Source organism: Natator depressus, chromosome 4 (assembly GCF_965152275.1).
Source record: "Natator depressus isolate rNatDep1 chromosome 4, rNatDep2.hap1, whole genome shotgun sequence".
Taxonomy (NCBI): domain Eukaryota; kingdom Metazoa; phylum Chordata; order Testudines; family Cheloniidae; genus Natator; species Natator depressus.
In genome coordinates, this window is record NC_134237.1 from 126287911 (window position 1) to 126305381 (window position 17471).

Genomic DNA, 17471 nt, shown 5'->3' on the forward strand with positions numbered 1-17471 from the left:
CATGGATCCGAGAGTTAAACCCTCGAGCTTTTTTTGTCCCATGCACTTCTCATTCTTTAAACTTGGTGGTCAGTGATGCAGCATCAGCTTCTCGTGAGGCTCCTGAATGTTTTAATGTAATTCAAAGCATCTATGTATTTTTCTCTGCATCAACTCATCGATGGCAAATTTTGAAGCAACATCTGGGAACAGCCTCTCTGACACTGAAACCACGGAGTGCCACACGGTGGGAAAGTCGAGTGGAGGCGATAAAGCTTATCAAACTCCAAATTGGGAAGACAGATAATGCCATGGTTGCCATTATGGAGGATAATGCTATGACAGGAACTGTTCGTGGGAGAACAGTGGCAGAGGGAAATGGAATCACAAGAAACATACATAACTTCAAATTTCTGTGTGGCTTAGTGTTGTGGCATGACATACTGTTTGAAATAAATGTTGTAAGCAAGAGACTCCAAGGTGTTGACCTTGATATATCTGGAGCAATGGAACAAGTGGACAAAGCAAAGTCATACCTACAGTCTTACCGGTCAGATGAGGGATTTGAAAATGTTCCGAAGAGTGCACAGAAGTTGGCAGAGGAACTTCACACTGATGCTATTTTCCCACCCATTCAAGAATACAAGAGTCACCGAAGAAGACGACATTTTGATTACGAGGCACGGGATAATCCCATGAGACCCCAAACAACAATTCAAAGTTGAATTCTTTAACCAGGTGCTAGATTGTGCAATACAGTCAGCTGAAGAACATTTCTTGCAGCTCAAGGAACACAGCAGTATATTTGGTATATTTGATATTCCAAAACTCCTCACTATGCCTGAAGAAGACCTACACCAGCAATGCAGGGCACTAGAGACAGTGTTGACACATGATGACATGCGCGATATTGATGCAAGTGATTTAGGTGATGAACTGAAAGCCCGTTCAAGATACATTTCAGCAGGATCAACTCCAAAGGCTGTTCTGGAATATATGTGCACAACTAGGATGACCACCCTCTTTCCAAATGCTTTTGTTGCTCTGCGCACACTTCTAACACTTCCTGTAACAGCTGCCAGTGGAGAACGCAGCTTCTCCAAGCTGAAGTTAATAAAAACACATCTACGCTCCACAATGACACAGGAGAGGCTGGTTGGCCTTGCAACCATGTCAATAGAGCATGAGCTGGCCCAGACTGTGGACCTTCAGGAATCAGTTCAAATCTTTGCAACCAAGAAGGCAGAGAAAGCACCACTTTGATCATTCAAACAGATAAAAATGCCAGTGTTTACTATGCAGACAAGAAAAGTTACATTTGCTGTTCAGGCATTTGAAAGTTAAGTGTTACTTAAAATTTTTGAACAAGGCATTTTAAGTTGTTAGTTCTCCTTTATTGGGGCAGGTATAAGAGCAGTACCATGAGAAGAGTAGAACAGGAAGAAGGCAGAATTGAGACCTTTTGAAGTTTTGGCCCAAGCAAGGGGGTATGGACGCATCATTTGAGCTCCCTGCCTCAGGTGCCAAAATGTTGTGGGCCGGCCCTGGGCAAAGGCATCAAAGACTTGTGGGAGAAAGCAGAATGGGAGGACAGGGCACAGCCAAAGGGGGCAGGGAGGAAGCAGGGGGGAGCACGGATTAGGATGGACATCTTGGGCGGATGGGAGGCATCCTAAAGCTGCGGGGAAGGAACCATCTTGATTTTGTGTATTGGGGCCCATCATAGTGTTTGGCTCCTGTTACCACAATGTCCCCAGGAGCTTCTGGGGAGCAGAGCTGCTGGGCCACCACGGAAGAGGATGCAGGCTGCACTCCCGCTCATTCTGCGGAAGCAAAGCTGCTGGCCAGGGTGAGGCTGTGGCTGCTCCTTGCCCCTTTTGAATAGGTTAGCATTGCTTTGGGCACTAGGCAATAGCAGTCCTTTAGCTCAAGAACTGCAGCTGGGCCAGAATTTTGGTCAGCAACTTCAAGTCCCTTCCTCTGCCCCTCCCCTCTTATCCACACACACAACCCTCAAGGACCAGGAACAATCTAGAACATTACTAAGCATCAGTAAACAGATGTGGTCAGATTGGTGTAAACTGGTTCAACTTCATGGACACCAACTGAGGCTCTTATCTATCGTCTGCATGGAGGGTTGTGCGTGGTGGGTGTTTGGCTGGCTGGTTGGCTGTTTTTTTTTTTCCAAAAGAAGTTTGGGATTAATAAAGTCTTTCAATAAAATAGGAGGTGAAATGATTTTTACCCTTGGATACGCCGAGCAAAAGAAGTGAAATGTCCACCACAAACTAGTTTGGACCAGGGGCTAATTCTATTAATATCAGCTAACAGAAGGAAGCCATAGATCAAACACACTTTTAATGTCAGTCCTCTTGACACTGCGTATTGCTTTCATTCCCAAACAAATAATCACACAGCAAACAGAGCAGCTTGATATTTGCATGGACATAGCAGCAGCCACACACTCCAAAGCATCTGCAAAGGATTGTGGGCTAAATGCACCCATATGGTCTGCACGCCTTAAATTTACACAGGCTGCAACTCTGGCTTGCAATCCTCTACCGCAGATGGAGTATGCAGGGGGAAATTATATATACATACATATATGTATGATTTTCATGCTTACATTCATGGAAAAAAATCTTTTAATTTCCTTTAAATTGTGAACAGGTGTTGTCACCTTCCAAACTTGGCTTCTATGTTACAGCTTGATGGGGAAAGAAAAAGACGTCTATTTGAAACAGTGGGGCCTTTGTTGGCTAGCACATGATGTATTGATAAGCATACCGTAAAGTATGTTAGAAAATCAAATGAAACTAATGGCCACATTATTTACAAGATCTTTGTTTTATTTTGTGTGTTAGCACCGAGTTACGTTATGGATCTGGAGCTGCAAGACACGTTACTGTAACCCATGCATGGTATTTTCCAGCGTCACACACCCATTCACATGGAGTCGTCAATGGAATGGCTTGTTGATACATTTTTAGTCAGTGCCATTTTTGGAAAGGCTACAGTTAATATTGATACTGTGGCATAATAACCTCTTTCAAAGCCCTTATGCAGAAGGAGCTTTTCAGCAACAAAATAATATGAGCCATATATGGATTTCAGACCCATGTGCGTGACACTTGTTGAAACCACTGAAGTTGGGGAAACATTTTTCCAGCAACATTTACCTTTTTGTTTCAGATGATTTCTCTCCTGTCCTGTTCTTTCCCACAAAATTCAACAAAGTGGATACTTCCAGTTGGGAAAATTCAAATTCTAGACTTAGCATGCTGGGGCAGGGAATGTGTCTGACTTTTTTCCAGAGGAGCCTAAGGGAATGAGGTACTATTGAACTTCAACTGAAGTTGGACACCTAACTCTTTCAGGCACTTTCAAATATCCCAGCCTATGTTTGTGCTGTGTCTAGACAATGGGACCAGATCATGGCCTCTAGGCATGACAGCCATGCAAATAACTGACCATGATGAGCTGCCTTTCACTTGAGATAAGTCCATTTTCACTCAGGCAATGAGTTGTTTTGCTGGAAGAGGAGCTCCATTGCCTAGTGAACGCTTTGGGAAGCATGGGGAGTATTTTTTAGAAATATGAGTCAGTTTTCAAGTTCATAATGAAATGTGAAAATACTCAAATGTCCATACTGAGTATTTTTCACTCCCCTGATCAACAGGACGAGTTCCTGCAGATCTCAGGGCAGAATTCGGTTTACTCCTTGTACCTGATGCAAAATATGCTTTCTCTTAACAATACATCTGATGTCACATTCTCAGCAAAAAATGAGCTCCCTCGCCTAGCTCTGGAATTGGATCTGTGCAGATTGCTGTGACCAAGCTGAGCCTACAGGGAACTAGCCAGTAGCACTCTTTGTGCAATTACTTCAACTGCCAGGCTCTTGGGTGGCGATTTAAGGCACCCTCTTCTGCTCAACTCCCAAGAGCCATAAACAATCTTGGCTTTAATTAGCAACACAACCATTACTGTCAGTGAATTAATGGGGCCAGATCCTCACCAGGTGTTAATCTGTGGGTATAGGCACCAGCACAGATTAGGGCCACAGCAAATTAAAGGTGAAAATGTTGTTACTATTTACTATAGCAAGCAGTTTCTCATTTTCACATAACAATAATCATTATTAGTTGTGATTACATGGTGTGTAATTGTGCCCATGCTGCACAGACTGCCTTTCACATTTTATGCTGGAGTTGATGTATGAAAAAATTAAGTACTAACTCTGTAGTGTGACTAATGAAAGCTAAACCACTCTTGTTTTTTAAATTCAAATCCTGCATCTTTGTCAAGTGTTGACTCATGTCAGTTTTCTGCGTAGTATTAAAAGTGTCCTTGGTGCATACATTGCTGACTCAACATTGATTCACAAAGTTATTGCTGAGTACATCTCTCTTTGGTCCCCAGAGTTTGCTAAGAGGCCAAAACCCAACTATAAATGCATTTGTCATGCTTTTCCAAGATGGCTGACCGCACCTGACTTCGGGCTACAAATGTTTTCACAGCTTTTGTACTATAAATGATTTCTACACAGATTGATGACTTCATCGGAGATCTGTAATGCAAACCATATTTTACTGTACTCTATTTCTTTCACACAGGATTTTCTAGTACTATAAGCAGTGAGAACCATGCTAGAATAAATGTCCATTCATACACTGCCATGCTTTTTTTTTTTTTTCCTCCTGGATACTTACATTGACTTTTTTTTTTTTTAAAGGCTCTTTTAATGCAAATTTTTCACAGAGGCCTGTTTATCAAAGAGAGCTGTCTTGGACAAGTTGTAAAAAACATAAAATAGCAGCTGGCCAGGCAGGATAAAGCTACTTTAAAGATAAATCTTCTAAGGCCGCTAAAGATTCTCTACGCAATCACTTTCAGCAGACAGATTTTAGACATTCAATAGCAAACCTGATTTGCTGGAGAGTGAGTTGCAGTTCAGTTTCTAAGGGTACGGCTCCAAGTGCTCAGAGAAGTCTATGACAACTGGCTGTTTTTAACCTCCCACCTTCAGTAACATCATTTTACAGGTCATTACACAGACAGTGGATGAGTGGTATGGGACACACTATAAGGGAGTCAAGGTGCCAAGAGGAGGAGGATGTGAACAGAAAGGTGATGCATTCTTCACCACAATCTTCCTCCACATAAAACCGAAGAAGTGAGACTACAAACACAACAGGCTGAGATGCAAAGCAGAAAAGAAAAACACCAGAGCAGCTGCTTCTTGGGGTTGAATGTTGATCTTGTTTTGAAGTTGTGCTGGGATGCATCCTAGCAAGATTAAGTTGGTCATGCTGCAGAACCTCAGGGAAACTAGCAATCTACATAGCTCTGCGTGTACTGAGAATGGCAAGGCCCAGACAATTCTGCCATCCCTATCTGGTAGATCTCTAAACAGGGTAATAAAAGGGTAAATGTACATATTCAAAGACAAATAAAAGACGGTACTGATCTTCAAGTACTTGGTCAAACAACTCAAGTCTGCTAACATGTTTATTGGCAATAGCAGCTTATGCTGCAATCATGGAATCGGAAGGGACCTCAGGAGGTCATCTCATCCAACCCCCTGCTCAAAGCAGGACCAATCCCCAATTTTTGCCCCAGATTCCTAAATGGCTCCCTCAAGGATTGAGCTCACAACCCTGGGTTTAGCAGGCCAACATTCAAACCACTGAGCTACCCCTTCCTGCTGCATTTTGGCTGACTCAGGGGGGCCGGGTGCCACCCCGCCTTCACACGTGCCTCTTTCCCCCCCTGCAAGGTTGGGTACAATACTCAGATTGGTCCCCTAGGCTATTCTGCGGTTCTCACAGGTCCTGAAAAACCGGTCCTCAATGTTGGCAGAGATCACAGGATTTGGCCCATAATATTTTCTTATTGAAGAGCTCCGTGTTTAACTTCAGTGAATGAGGTGGCTATGCCCGCAGTGTAAATATTTAATAATATCATTTCCTATGGCACCCAGCTGTTCTTTGGAGATCTCCCCTTCAATGAATGACCCGACTTGTGGGCGAAGTGATATTATTTGTTCTTATAGGCCGGGCGTGAAGGTTGTCCAACACTTCCCATGATAAAATCCTGCATTCAGTTATTTATAATTTTGCCAAACTTTAACTGTTTGGTTAAGAGGTCCTGGCAGCTAGATTTTCTGAAGATTCTGTCTGTACTGAGCATGCTCCATCCTGGGGTTACATATCTGAGCAGAATTTTCCCTGAAATTGCTGGCCCCTGCTACTGTGGCACTGGGAACCACAATTGACAGCAGGGAGGCTGACTTTTCTTTGCTCTCAATGCTCTCCCTGTAGGAAAAATCAGTCTGACATGAACACAGAGTGGACAACAGCCAGACACGTGTGCAGGAAGGAGTAGGTTGGGATAAGGAGTGCAGGGAGGGAGAGACTGGGACAGGCTGGACAAGGAGACTGGGATGAGCTGTGTGAGAGTGGAAGGGTGAGGCTGGGATAAGCAGCCAAGAGTGGCGAGGAGACAGCACTGGGGAAGTCTAGAGGGAATGGAGCAGAAGAGTCCGTGACCATTACAGAACACTACTCCCCCCCTCACCTAATATAGAGCCCAACATTTCTGAGTCTCACCATTCCTCTGCTGTCAGCAACTAAGTGCATTTCTCATCCCCCTCAAGGGACTGGTCCCCATACAGGATGACTACCTACTAGTGCTGTCAGTTACTCCCTTAGCTCAAGTGCCAGGGGCCTGTGCACTGGCAAGGTTCCACTCTTGCTGATGAACCATGTGTGTACCAATAGGATTCCACGTGACAGGATTTGTTTTTTTCAGTATGCCCTTCAAAAATCCTAGGAAAGTTACCCACAAACGATATTAACGTTGCACAGTCAAGCACTCACTCAAAAGTTAGGCAATGCCAGAATTAAGGTCATCTGTGCAACCTTAATTCACTCCCCCTTGTCTGTATGTATTATGATACGGTCTTTAATTACATGATCCCATGCTATATTTTCCCCAGGGCCCCTGTGGGGTTGGCAGTTTCCCACAGGCACCATGGTAGCAGTAGGTCTTGAGTAGAGTTGGCTGAAATTTTTTGACAGAGCAGCCCCTGCTCTCCCATTTACGGTCAGAGCAACTATCTGAACAGTGGAGTATCAGAGACATGACCTCCTCTACTTGCCTCTGTGAAGGAAATCTGAGTGCGCAGCAGGTTCCCGGAACACCATACACAACCAGTTTTCACAGCCAGAAATCTGCACGACTGCTCAGTTTAAAGACAAAAACAAAGTTCCTTTTGATAGCTACAGATCATGAGCTGGCAAATGGCCCATCCGGATCAATTCAGTAAGAAAAAAACTTCAGTGCACAGCCAGAGATAACAATTTCATGGGGATATTTATATAAATAACCCTTGTGGGGTTGTACAGCTCATTTGTTTTTGATGGAATTCTCTGGGATAAGGAACTATGTACTTAATCACTAGAATGCTAATACTGATTAAAAAGAGTTCTTCTTCCAGTGTTAGTAAATCTGCCTGCACTGTAATTGCCATCCCAGATCTTGTGGTAAGCCACAAAACCTATTGAGCCTGGCTATGAGAGGAAACTGTAGCTTCTACTTCTACTGGTTATCTGCTTTTACTTCCTTACATTTCTTGCAGAGGTGGATTAGAATGGGATTCTTGGATGTTTGGGATCCAGAGCCCACGCTCAAAGGGGACCTGGATATGAGCAGTGTAGCAACTTGCTGGGCTCGGCAAGGCCTGTTCACTGGGAAAAGGGATGGGCTGTGTAAAGGCAGAGGAGGAAGAAGAGGCTCTGGAGCAAGTAGTGGAGGAGGGATTGTCTTTTGGTTAAGGTACTAGCCTGGGATACAAGAGAGGTGGGCTCAGTTCCCAGCTCAAGCATGTCACCTTAGGCCAGGATTTTTAGAGGTATTTAGAGCATTGCAACACGTAACTGATTTAGGAGTCTAACTCCTGTTTTCAAAAGTGATTTAGGCACTTAGGAGCCTAACTGTCATTGACTGTCCATGTCTCTTGTGTTTGTACTCTCTTACTATGTGTTTGTACAGTGCCTGGTAGAAAGGTGCCCCAATTTTGGCTAGAGTCTCTAGACTCTACTGGAATATAAATATTAATTAATAATAATGATGACGGGGAAGAGATCTATTCTTTCAAAGGATACAAGGGGGAGGAAAAAAGGTTCTAAGTACTGGAGATCCCTGAAGTTTTGATGAATCAACTTCTTGTTTAGCCTTCCTCAACCCTCACTTTCCTGTTGCTTTTAATCAATTTTTTTTAAATAGTCTGTCCCAAGAAATAACAAGTAAATAATAAAATAGCAATCACAGGATTTTATTTGTACTATACATTCCTGATGTAAGGTATTATTTCAGGATGAACTGTACAAGTTCCTTCTGTTAGAAGTCAGCAGTTGCTTATTGGAAACAGAGTTGAAAGCAACTCCTCCACCTATAGCTTCTAAGCTATGCACGTGAGACAGACAGACACACATAGTTCACTAAATAATGGGGTTTATGTGCTTCAAAAAGTTACTCTCTTTAGCCATCACTGCAAAAGGCAGATCTTCCCATAACTTACCATTATTCTTTTAAAAGGAGGGAGGAAGCATGATACAGTGGCAAGGAAAGGTATGGGATTCAGCATTGCTGGGTTTAACTCCCAGTTCTCGTAGGACCTTGAGCAAGTCGCTGAACTTTACCGTGCTACACTGTCCCCAGATATAACATGGGCGTGACATCTACCTCCTTCAAAGGGGTGTTGTGAGGCTAAATATATAGTGCTTTCTAACAGTGCTGTGAAATCTTTAGATAAAAACTGCTGTGTATGTTTTCATATATTACTACATCTTGTTATGTTCCATTATAAGGAACAGAGGTGAAATCCTGGCCCCACTGACGTCAACACCCAGCATGTTTCATGGTGAAAATGGATTTTAATTTTTTCAAGCTCTCCCACAGTAATCATTCACGTGACAGGATGCTTTCTTGCTCTATTTTCTACTCTCTTTGGGATCTTACACCCCACCCGTCACGATGGTATCCAAGCACCTGCCGTAGTGTATAAATATATGGCATTACAAGTAATGCTGAAAAAAGATTCTTAAAGTGCTCTTTAAAAAATGAATTTAAAAAAAAGGGCCATATGGTTCAAAAGGCCATTCTGCTTAATGATGTTTGCGCTTTCCGGAGCACAAACAAAACGGCACCATCACTTTGTTCTCCATCCTCCAGCTGACAAGCTGTTGGTTTTAAAACACTGCCATGTTCTCTAAAATAAACAAAGGTTCCTCTTCACACAGAGAGCATTTTCACAAGAAGAAACCCCAGCATCTGCCAGATGCATTAAGGTTCAGAGCCAACTTGAATCCTTTGAAAGAATCACACAGTCGTACCTTGTGTTGACTTTCAGACCTCGGCAGGAAAGATACTCGGGTGACATCTGATTTCAGGGGAAAGAGCATTTACAGACAAGCAAGCAGTTTGAAACATAAAACGAAGAAGTCTAGGGATAGCCATTTGAGACAAGGGCTATGTAATAATCAACAATCAAGAATGGACTGAGCAAATACAACCAACAATCTAAGAAGTTAAAAGATGCTATTCTTAGCCAGCATTAGTATCAAGACATAGGGAGGCGAATAATCACTTGGCACAAACTTGTTCCCTGTTTAACTTAACTCTATCACAAGCTTCGGGACCACGCTCTTCAATACACTTTGTTGGGTTTTTTTGTCTTTTTCATGTTTAGCTCCTTTAAATTCCACATGGGCTCAATCCTGCACCCACTGAGGTCAATGGGAGTATTGCCGTATGCTTCAATCGGTGCAAGATCAGAGCCTCATTAGCTAGTGTTTGTGCTAAGTATTGTTAATACTATTGTTATTAATACAATTTGTGTGATGATACAACTTACCAGAGCAGCCTGCTCTCTTCAGAGATTTTGCCTCACCTCCAATTCAATGCTAGTCCCTAATTCTCATTTCCTGGCCTCTGATTTTTCATCCCTCCCCTGTGTTGTTGTTTTTTTTAAACAAGCGCAGTTTGGGCCCGATTCAATTCCCAGTAAAATCAAGGAGAGTCTTCCCGCAGATTGTAATGGGAATTGGGGTGGGCCCTTTGATCCCATGTAAGGTGCTGGAACAGTATCCAAAGGTTCACAAAATGGGGAAAGGACAGGCAGTGGCAAGGGGAGCTCCGTAACACTCCCCCATCAATATGCCAAAGTACCATCTCCAGGGGTAAGAGATTAGTTAAGTCTCCATAGCCTATTCACTCTTTGCCCTTTCCGCTGAGGCTGCTAAAGTCCAAAAAAACCAACCAACAAACAAAAAAGAACCAATGCTGGTGTGGAAGGTGGATGCGTTGTGGACATAGGCCACCAGACAGCCATTGGACGGTAACATCTTTCAGTCACTACTAGTGTTATTGAGTGTGTAAATACATAGGGTAGAAGCAATGAGCTCATTAGCAGGACATTGGGAACGATGCCAAATTACTGAACCATGGTGACTAGGGTATGATGATCAGACAAGTTGATGTCAGCCTGAAAAGATACAGGTGGGTTTTGGACAGATGACATTTCAGAGGCCGGGGGTATAGAAGAGCAGTAAAGATGAACTGCATCTTAGTGAAAAGGAGAAGGCTCTTGGTCCTCTAATTTTCCATAATAGCAACAAAATTGTTATACTGAGGATGAAGGAGATAAGATGTTTCAATGAACAGAGGATGGAGTCAAGAGGAGCCGGTGAGGATGTCCAAAGGCAATGCTGGCTCTTAGTGTATGAGTAGCTGTTATCCCAGTCAACAGCTGACATTATTGAAATCCTATTACCTGAGGATTTCCCTTCTCACAAGAACCTCTATGCTGCTAAAGCATTTCCTGGTCTCTCTTCTCTAAGGGGCCTGGAGGTCTCCACCAAAGTGCAAATTCCAAGAATCACCTGATTACTATTACAATCCCCCTCTCAAGGTGCCCTGGTGTCTGCTTACATCACTCAGCATCCACAGTAAAGCTGTAACTATTTCTCTTATCCAGCAAACATAAAATCAGACAACTATCATGCTGCAGTCATTGTGCAGACCCGGGCTGCAATGACAGAGAAGAGTTTAGAGAGGGAGATGGACACTTGGCTAATATCTGACCTCATTTACACCTATGCCACCCCAATGCCAGGCAGAACGGCTTAGGGGGCAGCAGGCTCAGCAGCACTTCCAACAGGCCCCAGTTTACAGAGGTGGTGATGTGACTGTGCCTGCAAACCACCTAGCCATGCTCCTTTGGTGCTAGAAGAAGCTACGTCTAGGCACATTATCCAGGCCCTATGTAGCACCCAGTGGTGCCCATTCTCTCTGGCAGGTTTCCTGGGGATGGGAAAATCACCTCTGCCCCCCGGACACTCACACAAGATGAGGCAAATTTAGCCCTTTGCCATTATCCATTTACTGTCTTCATGTCATCCTGCTCCCCCTGTTGTGCCTTCAGTGACTCATCCTACAATTCCCACAGCTGGGAATCCCCTCTTCTCACTCTGTTCTTCTATCAGCCATATGTCACTAATCATCGGCTCCTAGTCACTGAATTCCCTCAGCCTGTCTCTAAAGCTGCTGTCGGATCAGTTAGCAGCACAGCACTCCCGAAAGCGTGTGCTCATTTCCTCAGCCCTGGCACTGCAAAGGCATTTCACACTGGACAGACCCTAGGCCGCAAGCCTCAACTCATCTTTCCAAAGGAAATTTAAAAGTCATTATGGGCCCCTGCCATGCTATAGGTGTATCAATGCTTTACAGGCATTAAAGAAGAGGCTCCCAGGAGCTGATAGGCTGCATGACTGAAGAGAACTAAGTTACCTTATTTAAGAGCTGTTAGCTTTTCAAAACTAAGATCTTAACAATGGCCAAACTGGGTCAGACCAATGGTCCATCTAGCCCAGTATCGTGTCTACTGACAGTGGCCAGTGCCAGATGTTTCAGAGGGAATGAACAGAACAGGTAATCAGCAAGTGATCCATCCCCTGTCGCCCATTGCCAGCTTCTGGCAGTCAGAGGTTTAGGTACACCCAGAGCATGGGGTTGTGTCCCTGACTATTTTGGGTAGGAGCCATTGATGGACCTATCCTCCAGGAACTTACCTCATTCTTTTTTTAACACAGTTGTACTTTTGGCCTTCATAACGTCACCTGGCAATGAGTTCCACAGGCTGACTGTGTGTTGTGTGAAGAAGTACTTCCTTGTGTTAGTTTTAAAACTGCTGCCTATTAATTTCATTGGGTGACCTCTGGTTCTTGTGTTACGTGAAGAGGTAAATAACACTTCCCCCTTCACTTTCTCCACACCATTTGTGATTTTATAGATCTCTGTTCTATCTCCCCTCAGCCATCTCTTTTCTAAATTGAACAGTCCCAGTCTTTTCAATCTCTCCTCAGATGGAAACTAAGGGTAGGGCTACATAGCAGCTGGAAGGTGTGGTTCCAAAGATAGGCAGACAGTCACGTGCTAGCTTACCTCAAGCTGGCCTGCTAAAAATGGCAGTGTGACTGGCGCGGGACAGAATAGCCGCCTGTGTGCAATCCTGTCCGACCCCCAAGTGCATATTCTGAAGGCTAGCCCAAGCTGCCAGCCATGCTGCACTTCTATTTTTTGGCACTAGCCTGAGCAGAGCTAACACGGGTATGTCTACCTATGCTGGGAATTACACCTGCCAGCTGCTGTGTAGACATTCTAAGAGACTCCATCCTAGGGGAAGGCTATCCCTGTGGTTAAAGCACAGGGCTGGGGTTCAATTCCTAACTCTGCCACAGACGTCTTGGGTGACCTTAGGCAAGTCCCGTAGGAGCACATTTTCAAAAGAGCTCAGGGCCAGATTTTCAAGAGACTTCAGCTCCCATTTGGACACCTAAATAAGGGCCAGGTTTGCAGACGCGCTCAGCACCACACAGCTCTCATTGTGACTCCTGTGCCCAGTGTTTCAGCGGAGCTGATGTGGAAATGTGCCCCACCTGCTGGTGTGAAGCTGTTTTTAAAGAATTCTGTCCTCAGTCCCTCTGTGCCTTCCCCACTCCCAGCACTTTGGCGACTGTGCTGTGCACATCTTTGCAAACAGCTCTGCAAGGCACAAGTTATTTCTAAACTTTTTCTGGGCAGAGATGCCAAGCGCACTCTCCCCTGCTATGGTCTCCTGCAGGGCTCCCTCAGGAGGGCCGGATAAGCAGCTTAGTTTGCCTCAGGCCAGCAGCTCCTTCCTCTAGGCAGGAAAAGGGGTCTTTTGTCTTCCCCTCCCATACTCGCTCTGCAGAGTGGCATGATCAGCCCCTTTCCTCTCCCCAGAGATTTTTTGGGCAAAGAGCCATGAATCTGGTTTCTGGCATGAGTCTGGGGTTGTTTGGGAAGGATGAGGCAGGAGCAGGTTAGAGTTCAAACAGGGCTCTTCTGTCTTCACAGGCAAGGCTGCTCTTATCAGCAGGAAGCTTTTGGTTGTTTAAAATGAGCAGAGAAAGAGATAGGACTTTGTGGGCTAAGCATTCATGCTGGTTAAGGAGGCTTTTGGCTGGGGGAGAAGGTGGGTGTGTGGAGGCCTATAGCATCTTCCCACCTTCTAGTTCTTTCCTTTCCTCCCTCTGCATCCTGAAACATGCCACTTTTTAGCCAGCCCTCTCCCTCCAGCTAAGGAGAGCTGGATACATTTCCTGTCCGCAACTGGTGGAGACGCTCTGAGCACTGAGAGTGAAGGAAAAATCATTCAGGCCTCTCCTGGGCCCTCAGAAGCATCAACCCAAACCCAGCATGTGATCTTGGATCTCCATCATCTGGGCCAAGATCTTGAGAATTTTGGGGGCATACACAGGCAAGGCTAGCCCCCGTGGTCTCTCCTTCAAAGACAGAGGCCCTCTGCACACCCATTCTAAATCCTGACCCGACTGATGGGGATTCTTTGGAAACTTGGGACCCTTAGGGCCCAGTTTTAGGTCTGTGCCTAGTTTCACCGTAGCTAGATTTATTTCTAGTCTGCATAGTCTGCAACTGCTCACTGCACAAATCCCCTTGTTGTGCCCTTTAATATGGGCTTGTTAAAATTCGTTTTGAGAACTACCCTGTTCCAGCAGCAAACACAAAGATCAGCATGACCTCTCCTTATCACTCAGCCTTTCCTGTGTGGAATTCGTTGTGATCTGTGCCCTAGTGATTATTGCATCACTTCTGTTTATTTGTAACCTTTGGCACTCCCTAATCTTATCTTGCGGCTGCTGACTGCAATGCAAGAGATGTGCAGCAGTGTAGCTAGCCTTAGCCATCCTCAAACACTGGAATGGGCCATTTAAGTGGAGGTCAGTTAATGATTAGCAAAGAGGGTCTGCAATCACTGCCAGGTGAAAAGAAATCAAACTTCTCCACTACCATTAAAAAAGGCAAGATTTACATTTCCTCCTGTGGCACTTACCAATCACAATAAGGGTGTAGTTCACACTCATACTGCCAAAGCCGTTGGTAGCCTTGCAGATGTATGTTCCCGCGTCTTCACTTTCCACCTCCTTGATTTTCAGTCCTTGCTGCAGGATCCGGAATCTTGTCCAGCCACTGTGGATAGTCCGTCCATCTTTCATCCACATAGTCAGAGGTGGTGGGTCACCTTCTACCGGACACAGGAGCTTGATGGTTCTTCCTAACCTCACGGACTGCCGGTGGATCACTTTATCAGCAATTCTGGGTGGGCCTAACAAAGAATGGGAAAGAAAAACAATAATTAATATGATCAGAACTAGTTCTATCGCAGTAGCATCTAGAAGCCACCGGTCATGAAGAGGGGCCCTGTACAAACATAACAAAAGTTACTTATTGAAAAGAGATTACATCAAAGTGGAAAAAACAGACAACAGACAGATACAACTAAGAAAATACCACCAGCCCATGGAGGGTTTGAATCCAGAACTTAGACATTCTTATCACATTGCTCTAACCAACTGCATTAACCTGCCAATGGCAGTCAGCTGTATTTCTCTCTTCCTCCCTCCCCAGCCCCGGACCTCACCCACCCCTTTTCTATGTCATGGGGACCTGGTTCCCAGATACCCAGATCACTGGTTGTTTTAAGCATAACGAATCCTGAAGCCAAAATTCGTAACAGCATTGGTACTTAAAACAAGGAGTTATAATCCTTTTATGTTTATATGTATAGCAATTCCCTTTAATAGTCACCAGATGGGCTTTGTCAGCAGCAGGAATCATAAGAATACACTAGAACGGTTCTAGGACACAAAGAATTTGCTGGGCAGCATTTACTTAACAACAAGGTACAGGATATCCTGACATGTTAACATCGCCTACATGCAAAGTGATGAATTTTCGGGATATTTTTATCCATTGCCTCGACCTTCCCTTGACAAGTTCATTGGACTGGCCTGACTGCTGAATGTTTCCTGCTGGTACAAGGCGATAGTTTCATGCATAACAAGGTGTCCTGGAATGTGACAACATGAACATACTGTGCTGCATGATGATAACTACAAGGCTGGGGTGGGAGAGTGATAAGGTCTCCCACACCATCAGCTGTCCCCCAGTTACAGAACTAAATTCAAAGCCAAAATGTTCAAGTACGTTACTTTATTTAATTAAATAATTGTCTTTATTGGATTCATTGATTTATGAGCTTCTATAGCCCCTACCAGTATAACAGCCAGCCTCTTTCTCAGAACATTTCAAAATCAGCCGTGGTCAATAAGTGCCCTGTTCCTGCATAAGGACACACCTGTTTTAATGGGGTCTGATGACTTGAGGTGCTGAGTGACCTCAATCCCCACTGGGCTTCAATGGGTTTGAGGCTGCTCACCATCTCACAACAGCGGCTTAGAGGACCTGACCCCTATGGGATCTGTGCTGGAATCCTTTCTCATGGTTGTACGCATTTCTTTATAAGAGCAAATCCTGTTACTGCAATGAGACTATCTGCATGAGTGTTCATCACCGTGAGTAAGGCAGGCTCCATAGTGACTAGGGGTCAGATTCTCTCACGCTTACTCATGCTGGTGGGTCCCACTGACTTCAGTGGGACTGCAGATGGGTTAGGCTGCTATTCAAAGTGAGTAAAGGTGTCAGGAGCTAGCCCTAAAATAATGAATCGGTTTAATCAAAAGCCTGATTAAGTCAATGAAAGGCTTCATATCAGGCCCTGGAATTCAATAGATTTGGGCTCTGGTGAACTGCCAAGAGTGAGCAAGTCCCAAAGGCTGGGACCCTCACCTGAGAGCCCCAGTCCTGGAAAGCCAAATTCCAGGTGATGGTAGTTAGAGCACACCTCAGCCGTCACCTGCTGTAAGCAGGCCAATAGGAGAAGTGGTCTCTTAAGTAACATTGCCCCCCTGATTCCAGAAGGGATGTCAAAATACCATAACAAATGCTGCCATTGTGTGTTTCCAGCAAGGACCTTAAGGACTGGAAGTCTTGCAAGCAAAGCCCTTCTTGTGAGAAACTCAGAAGTCCAGTCAATTTTTGCAAACTGCAAACATTTGGACACTTTGGAGAAGCTTCAGAGAGTCATCAGAACTTTTGGAGGCTGATCTGAGTCTAACATTTGCGGGATTCACCCACTGTCAGTAATCAGTTATGGGCATAGGCTTTAATGGAGCTACACTAGCTGAGGACCTAGCCCCAAGTTCTGTGACCCAACCTCACATGGTGTAGTACCTTATTTCATGAGTAAGGGGGGCAAAATCCACACAAGTTTACATGCTAGCTGACATCTTGCATCAAATTTTAGAGTCTCCTTTTAAGTTAAAGGCAGACTCTGCAACTTTACTCAAACTGAGTCGAACCTCAACGCCATGAATTACCACACTGAAATCAACTGCAGAGCAAGGTACTACTCAAAGTGAGCATGGGTGTCAGAAAGTGGCTTATAAGTAGTGTTAGGGAAGAATGTGTGGTGTAGGGCACCTGGGGACAGTGGAGGGGGAATCGGGCCCTCCCAGCAGTGTCTTCTTCAAAAACCTTTTCCTTCCAACATTCAACTTGACTCCTGACAAATTTTTAGGCTGGGAGGAATGAGATAGTTTCCCAGTGGCGTCATGTGGCTTGTTGCAGGCAGACTGCACATGCGGTTCTCCTGATGGCAAGTGGAGTTGACTCTGGATCTGTCACATGACTCGGTTAGTGATAAGCTTGGTCCTCCCGAATGCCATTTTTTCCTCTGACTGACCTTTCATTCTGAGGAATTTTTGGATCGCTCCACTGTCATAAGATCTATACGCAGACCTTTTTGGTGGTTTAAAACACATGGGAGCCTTTCCCAGAGCCTTTCCTGCTTTAAAAAAAATCCCTGTGCTGTCCTTTAAACCCACCCCACTTTTAAATTTGCCCCTCAAGTGCTTTCTCTCCCCCCCCACCTCCCATATTATGAGGAGGAATTAAAATGTCCAATTTCTTTGCAGCTATGCATTTCCCTGGGTGCAGCTCCATGCTATTCTCAGAAGGATGCAATTCCAGGGCATGGAGGCGTC

At 44.7% G+C, this 17471-nt stretch overlaps 1 protein-coding gene across 2 annotated transcripts in view; it reads right to left on the reverse strand.

The window, feature by feature from the left end:
* Positions 1–17471, reverse strand: part of FGFRL1 (fibroblast growth factor receptor like 1) — a 243943-nt gene that overhangs the window by 110104 nt on the left and 116368 nt on the right. For both annotated transcript variants that reach the window (XM_074951863.1, XM_074951864.1), the window contains exon 3: positions 14420–14692. In XM_074951863.1, coding sequence (XP_074807964.1) covers positions 14420–14692 — 273 coding nt within the window. The remainder of the gene's footprint in view (positions 1–14419; positions 14693–17471) is intronic.